This window comes from Magallana gigas, chromosome 7, assembly GCF_963853765.1.
Source record: "Magallana gigas chromosome 7, xbMagGiga1.1, whole genome shotgun sequence".
NCBI lineage: Eukaryota > Metazoa > Mollusca > Bivalvia > Ostreida > Ostreidae > Magallana > Magallana gigas.
In genome coordinates, this window is record NC_088859.1 from 47,343,344 (window position 1) to 47,357,530 (window position 14,187).

General features: G+C 31.0%; 1 protein-coding gene across 1 annotated transcript in view; it reads left to right on the top strand.

The window, feature by feature from the left end:
* The first annotated feature begins 4,525 nt into the window (after nucleotides 1-4,525).
* The window catches only part of LOC105334403 (protocadherin Fat 4), a 124,624-nt gene continuing 114,962 nt past the window's right edge, over nucleotides 4,526-14,187 (top strand). The window contains exon 1 of the mRNA XM_066066161.1: nucleotides 4,526-4,604. Coding sequence (XP_065922233.1) covers nucleotides 4,587-4,604 — 18 coding nt within the window. The 5' untranslated portion in view covers nucleotides 4,526-4,586. The remainder of the gene's footprint in view (nucleotides 4,605-14,187) is intronic.

A 14,187-nucleotide genomic window follows, 5' to 3' on the forward strand; every position in this document is an offset into this window, starting at 1 on the left:
TATTCTGTGAGACCGAAAAACTTTATTGTGAACTATTCATGACTGTGTAAATTTATAATGTGTTTTATAATAGTCTTAAACCTGTTTATGTGAAAATTGACATTTAATCCTGGACATTATATTTGAATTATATTGAACTTTTAACATTGACCAATAGTTGAACAGTTTATTTTATCTCTTTGGTTGTAATAAACAACATATAAAATGTTACAAATATATGCATATAAAATGAACAATTATAATGGTTCTCTACAACAAATATGTAGTAAATATGTACAATTTTTTAATGTAGATAAATAAATCGGAATTAATAACCAGGAGGTTTAGCCTTCTCGTTTACAATACTTATAAATTTGCTTAATAAGCTCACATTGTTTGAGGAAAAAAGCTCGCAAAATTCAACAATATTTGGTCTAAAAAGATAAAATTTTAGTATAAACTTTTCTCTGTCGTTTTTCAACACAGTGCAACACAAAATTTAGTGAAATTCATCTCCAATGTCTCTTTTACATAAATTACATAATCTGTTACTTCTTTCAATGTCATTCCACCTACCAGCCTCAATAGTTAATTTAATATGGTTTGAAGTTCGAAATCTAGCCAAAACTTAGGTTATATAACTACTTAAATTACAATTAAAATACAGTTGGCATCTACAGTCTAAATTAGTGACCAAAGTATATCTAACTCCTTTTGAAGAATTATTGCAGATTGATTCCCAGTTTTGCTGATACTGATCTGTTACCTTTTGTTTTAAACTTTTGATTAGCCAGTCCCCATTAACTACTTGATGATTCATCCAAATATTACTATACCCACTGTAATCTAAAATTTATTTCAAGTTCTTTAGCCATTTGGATTCTTCACCATTTACATATACAGCATATAAAGTAAACTTTACATTAAGTAACAATATTTTGACTGTTTTCCATGGATAATTTTTAACCAATATGCAATAATTCTTGTCTTGATCTGTACAGTTAATGGTACTCTCCCCCATTCTCCATATATCATGTAATTTGGAGTAGAATATTTAAGGAAAAAAAGCAGTTTACAAAATTTAACACATATTCTTTCTATTATATCAACATTACTATATCCCCATACGTCACAGCCGTATAACAATATAGGAACTAAGATCTTATCAAACAAATGCAACTGATCGTTTTAAGAAAGATGCAATTTATTACCATTTTTTAGAATCCCATATATAGCTTTAGTTGCTCTTTCAGTTGCACATTTTTTTGTCTGAATAAAGGAACCTGATGATGAAAATATAACCCCAAGATATTTAGAGTTTTCAACAATCTCAACTTCTTCACCATTGTAATAAAAAACATTATTTTTCATCTGTCCTTTTGAAAAGATAACTATTTTTGTTTTGTTTTTTCAATATTAACTTCAAGTTTCCATTTTTGACAATAGAGTAGGAAACTTTTAAGTTGGTTTTGAAGATCTTCAGGTGTTTCTGAGAGTAAAACTGTATCTTCAGCATACAAAATAGTTAACAATCTAAACAATATCCCAAGCTTCTGTTCATATGATTTTGTAGAAACACAAATAGTTTTAGATGTTATCAAAAAGGATTTTACATCATTTAAAAATAAAGTAAACAAAAATGGCGATTAATTTTCCCCTTTACGAACTCCTATTCTGCATGGAAAATATTCAGAATAATTATTATTTACAGCAATTCTCGACTTACATTCAGAATACATCTTAACTCAAAGCATTTTCCAGTAATACCATTTTGTATAAGCTTCTGCCATAGTCCTACTCTCCATAAACTGTCAAAAGCAGCTTTAAAATCTATAAATGCACAATACATTTTCATTTTTAACATGAAAGATAATTCAATTAAAGAATGTAAAGTAAATATATTATCGTTAGTAGAAAAGTTTGATCCAAAACCACCTTGATTATCATTCAAAATATTTTGTTGATCGGAATATGTATTTAATCGTTGGACAATAATGATGTAAATAATTTACCCACGCAACTAAGAAGAATGAAAGGTCTATAATTTTCTGGGAGAATATCATTACCTTTGTTTTTATAGATAGGCAGGATATTACCCACAATCCTAGCTTCGGGTAATATTGCAGTTTCAAACACAATATTAAATAATCCAACATAAATGGATAACATAAGACTGGCGAGGATTTGATATATTCATTAAAAATACAATCGCTTCCAGCACTTTTATTATTTTAACAATTTGCTATAGCTTATTTAACTTCTTCAGTTATTACACCATCCAAATTTTCATCTGCATCTGAATCCATGTGTGGTACAAACTCGTTACTTTCTACGTCACCCTTATTTATATTTTAAAAATATTCATAAAATTCATTAATATTAACGTACATTTTTTATTATTTACTTTTTTATTTATTATTTTCCAGTAGTTTTTTGGGTCATTGGTCCTAAGTTTTCTTATTTTTTCATTATAGTTTTCCAATACTGTTTCATGCTTTTGTCCATGATTTTCTTATAATTACGTTTAGTTCACTTTCCCAAACCTCGTCCTTGAATATGATTGACCCATACTTTCTATATAACCGTTTTGATCTTCGATATTTCTACAAACTATAAAACATTCCCTATCGAACCAGTCGTTTGTTTTATTTTTTTTTTAGTATGATTTTGAATAATTTTTATTTTGCCAAATGTTTTCTGAGCGGAGTTTAAAAGTAAATTAGCAGTGTTTGTAAAGATATCATCTACATGTTTTTGCTTAAATTGTTGACATCAATAGTATATATAGAGGATAGAACTCTTTCATAGTCGTGCATATCAATGGTTTTGTAACCGATTTCTCAGCAACCCAAGTTTTGTTTTTGTACATGATAAATCAATAATAAACCTTTCAATTGAATCAGTATCAACAGAATTAAAGACTTTCTCAGTCTTCTGAGTATTTGCAACTACATTTGTATTTCACACAATAGTGGCATATGTATATCAGAAATAACTTGCTTAAATCTAGAACAGAAAAATCAATGACATGTTTCAAAAAATCAATACTACTAATACAGTAATCAACCACACTTGAATTATTGTAGTAAATTTTCCTTTTTCCAATCGACTTTTGTATTAAATACATATTATTATTTCTACAAAAATTTAATAATATATTTACAAAATTGTTCTTGTCCAGTGATTTCCTTTTTTAAGGAGAAATTTGATCGACATTCATTTATCATGATTGTGTTTTAGTTCGATTATTGATTATAATTGGTGGTCATTGCCTATAACTTTAATTAATTCATACTGATTATTATTGTTGGTGGAAGTTATATTGATCAGTATTGATTTGTTGTTTTCAGCAATTAAACGATTCTATATAGTTATATAAATCTTGTACTTTTCGTTCAATAACTGTTGTGGTGTTCCAAGCCGGTAAAGGAAATGATCAGTTAACTCTACTTCTTAATATAGATGTTCCGAAAGGTGTGTCACTAGGAAGTTCATCTGACCAAGGAGAGTTTAAATGATTGCGTCATTATTTTCGTCAAGCGAAACATGGGCTATGCACATGATTCAGAAGATAATAGCTACGAAACTGATGTCGCTTTATGTTAAATATATAGAAATCATGTTCAGTGTGAAGTGTTGATTGTTTATAATGATAATATAATCATTTATGATTATACCACTTGGACAGAACTGATCTGATTTAATTTTATCTTTGTGTGAATGATGATAAATATGCTTATGTAAAGGGATTGAAGACGGCTTGGCGTTCTGGAGATGCTAGTCAGTCAGAGAGATTGAGATTTGAATTTGAAAGTTGCTTTGTAAAAAACCATACGATCACGCTTAAATAAATTATTGTTCAATTATTGTTCAACACCAAACTGGACTTAACATTTTTGGACTGGATGTGGAATTGAACCAACCCACAGACTTACATTTTGTCGGTTGGTGTATTTTGTGGTTTCAATGTCTGTCAATAAAAATCCCATTCAAGTTTTTAAAGCATTTGAATTAACCATTTTCATACAAAAAGCTTATAATCATCAATCTTGTTAGTGGATAGATTTTACTGCCTTGTGTGTGCATATCAGTGAATATTTTTGCCAGTTTTTGAATTATCAGTTAAGTATTTTAGGCATATGGGAATATTTCTAGTTATATTAAGAGAAAGCATAATGATTACGAGTTTTAGTAATTAAAGTATTCAAATATTTAGAAAATGTAGTCATGTTAACATCTGAGCAAAAAATAGACTAGAAAAATATTATGCTTTTGTCGACATAGACTTATAATTAAGGAGTTAGATTCATAATATTTCCTTTTTTCGCTGCTTCATAAAACAGGTATGTGCAGGTAAGCATTAGGGTTCATAGGCATCTAAACCTGTTCATGACAGAACTTAAACTAAACAAGATTAGATAATAGTGACATACCTATTGATTAGGTTATATTACTTTTAAAATGGGGACTATAACTAACTACAAAGAAGCTGGTAGAAAGGTGTGTTATCGGGCTGTTTGGATAACGTTATCTGCAGGGGGCGTTTATCAGTGGACTATAGGACAGATAAACATTCTGAACGTGCAACTCTACACCGAATAGGCTTAATGCCAGTACGCAAATCTGTGAGTCTCTTATTTCTTTATGAGATATTTAGCCTGTTTTCTTTGTTGATATGTTTTTTTAATAAGAATGAAATTATTTGTACTTACTAAATATAAATGGCAACTTTCGTTGTCCTTATTTAACCTTAGCCTTGTGTCATAGGCTCAAAAGACGACCATTTTGAATATAATCATTAAAGGAGTAACTAACTTGAATGAATGATTATTTTTTTCTGATAATCTTATCAACTATTGAAGCACAGCTGTTATTCATGGGTTCTAAACTTTGATGGTGTCTTCTCAATGTCATCATTAAAGCTTGGATGGTGTTTTTTCAATGTAATTTTCTATGGCTTTTAATCATGTTACCTTTAGTTGTTTTATCAACCATTTCAAATGTTAAACCCATTTATTTTTTGAGGTAATGGTGTTCGGGGTTTTTTTTGTTTTTTTTTTTTGGTATGTTTTTTTGTTTCGTTTGTTTGCTTTTATTTTACGTTTTTGTTTACATTTTTATATTTTTGTAAACAAACTACGCTGTTTCTGTAAACTTTATACCATAATATAATGATATCTAACTCCGAATTCAGTGGAGCACCCCTACCCCTTCCGTGAATTTCAACATTTTCTCTTTCTTTTCCAGATAAGAATGACTGAATTATACCTATATTTTTGTTTAATTCAATTATTCATATCTTTAATTCATCTGAAGATACCGGTAGGTACAATTGAATTCAAGATAGGTATAAATGCTATGAATTAAAGATAGGTATATATATAATACGAAGTAACTGTTTTGAAATAACACTGAATTTGGGCGAGGGCAAGAAAACGTCAGTGGCAGAGGGTGAGGCTTGCCGAGCCCTCTTCGCGTGTTCGAACCCATATCATCGCTTATACTGAAAGACAGCTATCATGTATTTTGTTTATCCTGCAATATAATATCACATTTTGCATCTTAGATAAACTTTATTGTTTGGCTTTATAATTATGACACGTTTTTCAAGTATTTTCAAGAAAAAACTCCTAAAATAACATGATTGTTTAATAATCTAACAAATAGAGTGGTTACTTACTCAATCATACAGAATATTTTTAGCTCACCGAGACGAAGATGGGGGGGGGGGAGATTATGCTATACCCCCGGCGTCAACGTCCGTACCTGGTTAAGGTTTCTGTTGCAGGTCCGGTATCTAAGTTATTACTTGTCCTATCTTCACCAAACTTGCATGGATTATGCATCTGGACTTACGTTCGGACTTGAAAGACTTGGATGCTGAATCTTGGCCACGAATTTCATAAGCTGGAGGAGGTAAAGGTATTTTGAGCAGGGTAAAGTTTATGGTGCATTTGCTCTTTGATAGCTATTTCTAAGTTACTAACGATACTTACTTCACCAAATATGCATGGATGGTGCGTCTAATGATATTAATGCACCTGACAGGCTTGAATGCTGAATCTGAGCCATAAGCTTCGGTTGCTGGAGGAGGTTAAGGGTTGTAGAGCTGGTTAAATTTTTTGGAGCAGGTGCCCTCTGATTACGATTTACGATATCTTAGTTATAAATGGTCCTAACTTCACCAAACCTACATGGATGATGCGTCTTATGATACTGATGCACCTGACAGGCTTGAATGCTAAATCTGAGCCATAGGTTATTGCAGCTGGATGAGGTTAAGGTTTAAAGAGCTGGTTAAAGTTTATAGAGCAGGTGCCCTCTGATTACTATATCTTAGTTTTTACTGGTTCTAACTTCACCAACTTGCATGGATGATGCGTCTTATGATACTCATGCACCTGACAGGCTTGAATGCTGAATCTTAGCCATAAGTTTCGGATGCTGGATGGGGTTTAGTTTTTTAAAACAGGTCATATGTTTAATAGATAATAGTACTATTTCAAACTTGCATAGTTGATTTTACTGTAATATAAATGAATGACAGGGGAACCTTCAGATACATAGCCTGATCTCCATTATCGAGGATGCTAAAAAACTCCTACCTCGCTCAAACTTGTTCGTTAGATGTGTTTGTTGTGAAATGATATTACATGATTCCTATGGTGTACATGTAGTATTGTATGATATAAAACACTATTGTTTGATATGATACAATATTACTTCATATAAATTATGATGTAAAAATAAACTATATTGTTTATATGATAGTGTAATATATAATATTGTTATATTCAGTAGTATATTCTTACTTTATAACTCTATATAAACAAATAGTCAATAATTGTAATATTAGCTCGTCGGAAAAATATTGACTGGTCAATATTTTTTAATATTGACCGCCTAGGAATAATATTTAGATTATATTCCCTCTATGTCAATTAATCGCTTCTTATTTGTTGATTCGTAAACGGTGACGTAAATAACTTTTCTCGACTCCAACACAAGGTGACGTCATATTAGGCAGTCAGTCAAGGCAAGTAAACAACGGACGCGCAATGCGACGGTTAGCTATCATAATGGATATGAGGATTTGCGAATTAGTGTAAAAATCAGGTAAAACATAATAACTTTACGATCGAGTACGCACGCTTTCGCGCAGCGTTTTATTTGTATTGTGACGACATCTTTTGGCTTATTTTACGCCATAGTGTAATAGTTTCAACTGCAGATATTCAGCGAACTTTGTTGAAAATAGCTTGTTTGATGCGTAAAATTGATATTATATTGTGGAATAAACATAAATGTCTCGAAGTATAAGCTACAATGTATATTTGGGCTGGGATCGAAAACGTGAAGAGGGTTCAGCCAGCTTAGCCCTCTGTCACGTTTTCTTAACCCGCCTAAATATAGCTTAATTCATATGTTTCAAGACAGTGACCATGTATTTTATATTAATGACCCTTAATATGTGATGTTATATATTTATGTGTTACATAAATATGTCTGAATGTTTTAATATTTATAAAAAAAAAAATCACCATTTCCGCCTTTGTCAAATAAAAATATCCATTATCTGACAAATCTGGGAAATTGGGCATACAAACAACAACTTTGATAAGACTCCTCGAACAAACCAGGAGGTAAAAGGTTTTTTTTATTTGGTGTATATTACCTGGTTGATAAACCTTTGCTTTATCAAACGGGTGATGCTTTAACAAATACTTCCGGTCTGAACAATTGTTGACACAGCCCCTCGCTTCAACACTTCAGTGACCTATTTTCGAACATTTTTTAGCATTTTTAATATAACTATTTCTACTACCAAAAATTGATTTAAAAAGATTTTGTCAAAGATTTAGATAACAAATATGAAGAAAAACACATAGCTGTATAGTTTATAAAATTGCAAATTACGTTAGCTATCAAGGAGTTCATCCTGGCGACGCAATGAAAACAGGACGCTTTGGTTGTGTTTTTGTTCAAGAACTTACCGAAATAAATGTGGTGTATAATGTGATTTGATTTTTTATCATATGATATGATACTATATTGTATCATGTATTATATTATTATGATTTTGTATTATGTGATCAAATACATTGATGTTTACACGATGCAATACCATATCATAATGTATGATATAATATCATATTTTGATACAATGTTATATCATATGTTGCAATATCATATTGCATCATAATATATATCAGTATTGAATCATATGATATATATATTATAGTTTTATAGGATACAATTTTATGTTATTGTATTGATAAACATTGTATCTTACAATTATCAAACTGTTTTAACATATGATATACAATATTGTGTCAAAACAGTATCCATAAATATTTTTAAGATGATTGTCATATAATATGAGAAAGGTTGTCTCAAAGAGATGATACCTCATACAGGTGATGCCTCATTTGGTGAGCTTTGTAATCTGTTACCTATGTTTTTCAATGGTTTCGTTAAAGATATTTACATTCTGCATGTGTATTTCCCTCAATGTTCAAGTCGCCAGGGGGGCGTTCATTATTTTCAATAACTCAAAACGAACTGAACCTAGGTATAATTGAATTGTATCTATTTTCAAATCCTTTGTTGATATGTTGTATTTAGTTTGAAGATAGGCACAATTATTCAAAGATAAGTACAACAATGGGTGGTGGACGTCGATACTACCTCTTGTGTTTGCACTGCCAGGGCCAAGTATCTTATAAATTATATTAAGATATTACTGACAAAACACCCTTTTCAAATAGATTTGCAGCTTACCTTCAGGTGGATTAAAGTACGCATTCTACACTTATAGTACAAGTGTATGTACATTTAATATTATGAATGAATGTGCCGATAAACAACTAAACCTTCTCCTTGAGTAAAGTGTTTATTGCTCCTCCAGTGAGGGTGAAAACTGCAAAAGTACAAATACAAGTTACAGAAAATTGTACCATGTCAAGTCCAATCTATTTTTTACACTGTGCCAAATAAAGAAAATTTTATCATGGAAAGGTTTAGGGCTTATACATAACTCAGATTGATATAAATAACAGTTAAAACTTGTAAGAACATATAGGATATTAACTGTAACATTCTGCTAGTGTGACTTAAAGGTCATATGAAACGATATCCTGACCATATTGAATTATATACGGGAATGAGTTCATAAGTGCCTATTTAATAAGACTGACATTGTTTTTTGAATATTTTATGCAAAATGTGAGCGCCACAGTCGATCAAAATCACTTAATCGGGAAAAGGAACATTGACTTACGCGGCTTACCTCCGTTGCTTATGACGTCAGTAAGACCCAATAGCCCTATAAAGCTATGTTGTGAATACAAATACCCATGTCATTTTGCAGCATTTTAAAAGAAGAAAAAAATACTAGTTTATATAAAAACTTGTATAATTATACAATAATCAACCACGTCAGTATTTTTTCTCTCAAGAAATAAAATCGTGTGCGTTTAATAGCGTGTACATATTCAGTTTCGAGACTGCACGGAGAATGAATGATTTTCTTCATAGATCCACATGCAAGTATAATATGATTTTAATATATGCATTTATATATGTTTTATTTCGATCTTTTTAATGAAATTGACAAATTCAAAAATAACTGATCGTTTTTCCCATTTGCACGTTCATGCAATTCATTAAGATTTTTTTTTCTTCTAAACAACTCGTGGTGCCTCATTCGCTTCACGATTATATTGTTTGTTTCGCTTTCAAATTCACAAATACATGTACATGTATGTTACCATTTTAAAATTATTTTAGTCTAAGAAAACTTTCTTCAAATTAATGTTTTGATTTTGAAACGTGTATATGCGGTGTTTACTCACAGATCCCTTTTATCTCACTTTCTTCCGCAATTTTTTCTTTCGTTTTTTTTTTATCATTATTGATGCTTGTTCTTAATAAAAATCTGTTGATTATCTTCACATTCGTTCACAACTATTTTTATCAAACAACCGATTTATTTTACCGATACATTTCTAAATCCTTAAATGCCATATTTCCGCGATCTAATTTAATAAATCGTTAATACACGTGTACACAAATTATTTTCTAAAGATATTGCTTTAATATTCCCTTTAAATGTAGCTCAATCATTATACGTACCGAAGAAGAAAATGATGTTTCTATTTCAAAAGGATAAGAATAATTCCTTAATCAGCTGTTAATGTTGGAGCATTTCTTTCGTTGCATTTCCACTGCAGTACGGGATCTTTACTCTGGTGAGAAGCTAATATTAGATTTATTCATTATGACTACCAATTAAAACTAAGTCATCTGTAGGCTACTACGAAATCAAATGATCTCATTTGAAAAGAAAGACACGTTCATGTATGCAGAAATTACTCAAATTTAATCGATAAACTTCTGTATAATTACACTAGTTTTGATGCATTGTTTACATCGGTGGGTCTGTGTGACGTCATAAATCCACAAAATCAAGAACGATAAGCGGGGAAGAATTTTTTCAGGTGATCAGTTTTTACGGTTATTTCTCAGAAATGCAAAGGCAAAAAAATCTTACATCACGTATTTTAACATTTGTTTATACCAAGCTTTATATTTATGAGAGAAAATCATAGTGTTAAAAATCGTTTCATATGACCTTTAATAGCATGTAATTAACAATGTTCCTAAATTTCCATGTTTTACATTATGCCTTCCACATGTTTTGATAAACCTAGTGAAGATGAACTGACATCTAAAGGGATGACAGCAGAATTACATTAATGCAAATTGGTAATCTGGGTGTAAATGTTTTGTACAATGCTAAACAAAATACTTACTCCGTAGTGCGTAAATGTACATAAAAAATGAGTTGGGCAAAAGTGCCTCGAGCACATGTAAACACCGGATGAACTAAATAAAAAACAAACCAACCCGGACACATAAGTTCCGAATTCACCACAATTAATGCATCTTGATATAGTTTAAATACAAAAATATTGAAGCACTGACTCCGACAACATTTGGGCCCAAAATTAGACAATCAGGTGAACGATGTAGCCCCTGGGACTCTTGTACTTGGTTGTGTTCGGCATACTCTAAAACCTGACTTGGCCTCAGAAAATTAGCCTTGACTCAAATTTGGCCTCTACAAAAAATTGGCCACAATTTTATTTTTATATTTTCTTTACGATGTTTTATTGATTTTTTTTTGTTGATTTATGTTCACTAGATGGCTTTAATTAAAACTTCTATATGGCTACAGGTATTGAGGACTTCTTTTCTTTTAATTTTCTGATTTCCTCTTGCTTAATCATTGAAAGAAAATCAGGGAATTTGTTTAAGCATAGAAAATAAAGCGAATCTAATGCAGAAATGAGCTATTTTACCATGGATCGGACAATATGCAAGCATCGAATAACCATACAGTAGATATTAAAAATAACGAAATTTTCATATTTCATGCCAAAATAACCCCCAAGAAGTTCGGATAAATATATTTAATACTTTGATAATATTGTCAATGTAAAGGTACAGTTTCTTTTAATATTTGCCCTCAAATTCAAAAGTGGTTTAAATCTCATGAAAATACATATATGCTATCTTGAACATGTATGTATATAAAATACCAAGTTATACACTTTTATCTTGATTCAAAAAATAATTATGACTTTAACATTTTGGCAAATTTCTAAGATTAAGTCAAAAATGATGAAAAATGGCACATTTTCTCATAGTTTTTTGAAGAGGAAAATGTGTCCGCAGCCGTCGCCCACAACAAAACTAATATATTTTATGTGTCATACTTATTGTTGTCGACGGTACTTATTATTAAGGTCTTCCGTTTCCAATTATGGTTTTTGTTAGGTATCCTATTATTTTTCTCTTTTTTTCAACAATTTTTTTTCAAAAACCAATATCTCAAAAATGTCCAACGGAATTTCACCGATAGAAGTCAGTATCTAAAGCAATGCATACCTATCGTTTTGGATATTTATATATATATTTTGTCCAGCAAATATTTTAAAAATGGTTGAAGGTAGAAATTTGAAATTTTTAGCCGTGATAGATCTACCTTTGGCAGTTCATGTTGAATAATAAACATTCGTCCCTTTTTATCCCCCAAATAAGAAAATTTTGGAATTTTTTCAAATTTAATTTTCAAAATTTTACAATTTTGATTTTTTTTTTCAAATGAAATGTTCTTTGAAGATTTCTATGAATGTTTATAAAGAATTTTCAAAGAAATGTTTTCTTAAGCGTTACGTCATTTAGGATTTTATGGGGTTAGAAGTCTAAAACTTTGATCGTTTATTATATCTCAAAAAAGACAAATATTTTGACAGATAGCTTAAGAACGGTAACGAGTTTCTAAACGCTTGTTGAACAGAATATGTTTAAAATCAAAACAGGGGTTGGTTCCTCAATTTAGGGGCCAAAAGAGCTCTGAAGACTTCCTTTCATAGCATTTTACTGAGAAATATTTTGTAATAGCGAGTGCAGCGCGAAATGAGCTCTACCGGCAAGGCGTGCGTGAATAGAAAATTCGGACTAGTTGCACATTCATTCAATGGATTTATTGGCGTCAGTAAATCGGACCGGTAATGCATTGTTTTAATCGTCCCAGTAGTTCCAAGTAATCATGGCAATTTTTATCACTTCACACTCTCACGAGAACCAGCAAGAAAATAAGAACAATAACGATGTATACAACATACATTCAATGTTACCTATAAAGTTCACCTCAGTACACTCAATCAAAAATAATCAAGTGACGTCACAAAGGTTTACACATTGATCCGATCAATTTTTTCGGCGTCAGTTTTGACCCACAATTCATAGTACAAATGGTTTCCAACCTCACGTTCTCGCGAGAATCAAAGTAAAACTTTTGAGAAGCATATACGATGTGTAATTTTAAGAACATCATGCTTTTTAAGTAAATAAAACAGTAAACTTCGCGTACCTTAATTTCTCATGGGAGTTTTAAAGAGTCAAACAACACCTAACCAACTTGAACTTTGACGTCCCAATAAGGGTAAATTACTCTAACTGAAGTTATTGTAAATCAGCTGAAAATCCTCTCAAATCTTGCAAAGCTAAAGAATGTGGACATTTTTTCAGATATAGGAAACAGTTGGAACTTGCACTCATTTGGATGAATGCTAACATTTTATTCACTTTAATTACGGTAACGTTAATTTCCAGGAACGTTAACGTAGCATCGTTTTTTTAAAGGGGGTGGGTGGGCGGGTGGATGGCAGCCTCACCAAAAAAATCTTTACAAGCAAAAAGAAAAAAAAGGATAATTCTCAAAATCTAAAAAATTCTAATCCTTCAGCTCTTTAGCAGTTCAATCGTTTCTTTATTTTCACTTCCATTTATTACATGCTCCAACCCCAAGGTTGGAGGGGGGGGGGGGCTCCATTTTCTTTTTAAAATATGATAAGCAAATTTTTTTAAGCGTAAATTGAAAAAAAAAAGAAATTAATTTTTTTTTTAAGAGGAGAGGGGAACTCCATGATAAGTCGATTTTCTATGTGTAAAAACTATGATAAGTCAATTTTTGTATGTAAGTTTAAGAAAAAATGTCTACTGCAAAAAGGAGGATGAACTGACGTACTTTACAATCACTTTAATAGGGAGATACAGTGCAATGAACATTTATATTTAAAATCTTTATCATTCAACAACATTACATGTATATCTGAGATTGAACTAATGTTCTACTTATAAATAAATAAATAACAAATCTTATAAACTATGAATAATGTAAATTTACTGGAAAAAAGCTATGTTTTATTTTATTTTGCAATCGAATTTATTGACTTTGTTTATTCTATTGATTTATCATAATTCATTGTTTGATCACATGCTGCGCTCGCCCCAACGGTCGCACCGTAAAACATATTATGTTATAAAAGCACAAATGTTCATCTCATATTTGTTTAACTATAGATTATAATTTTTTCTCATGTGCTAGTAATTAGGGGCTATAAGGGACCAGAAGTCAAAAACTTTGATCACCTTTACCTAAAAAAAGACAAATATTTTGAGAAACAAATTTTAGGGTCTCCCATACGATGTTTGAAGACTTATTGTTTTCGTACGGTTCTTACAATACCCGCAACGTTATTTTTTAAAATCCTATCCTATCGTATCGTGTATTAATCCTATTGTATCGTGCGCGTATACTGTTCTATCGTGCGTTAATCCTATCCTATCGTGCGTTAA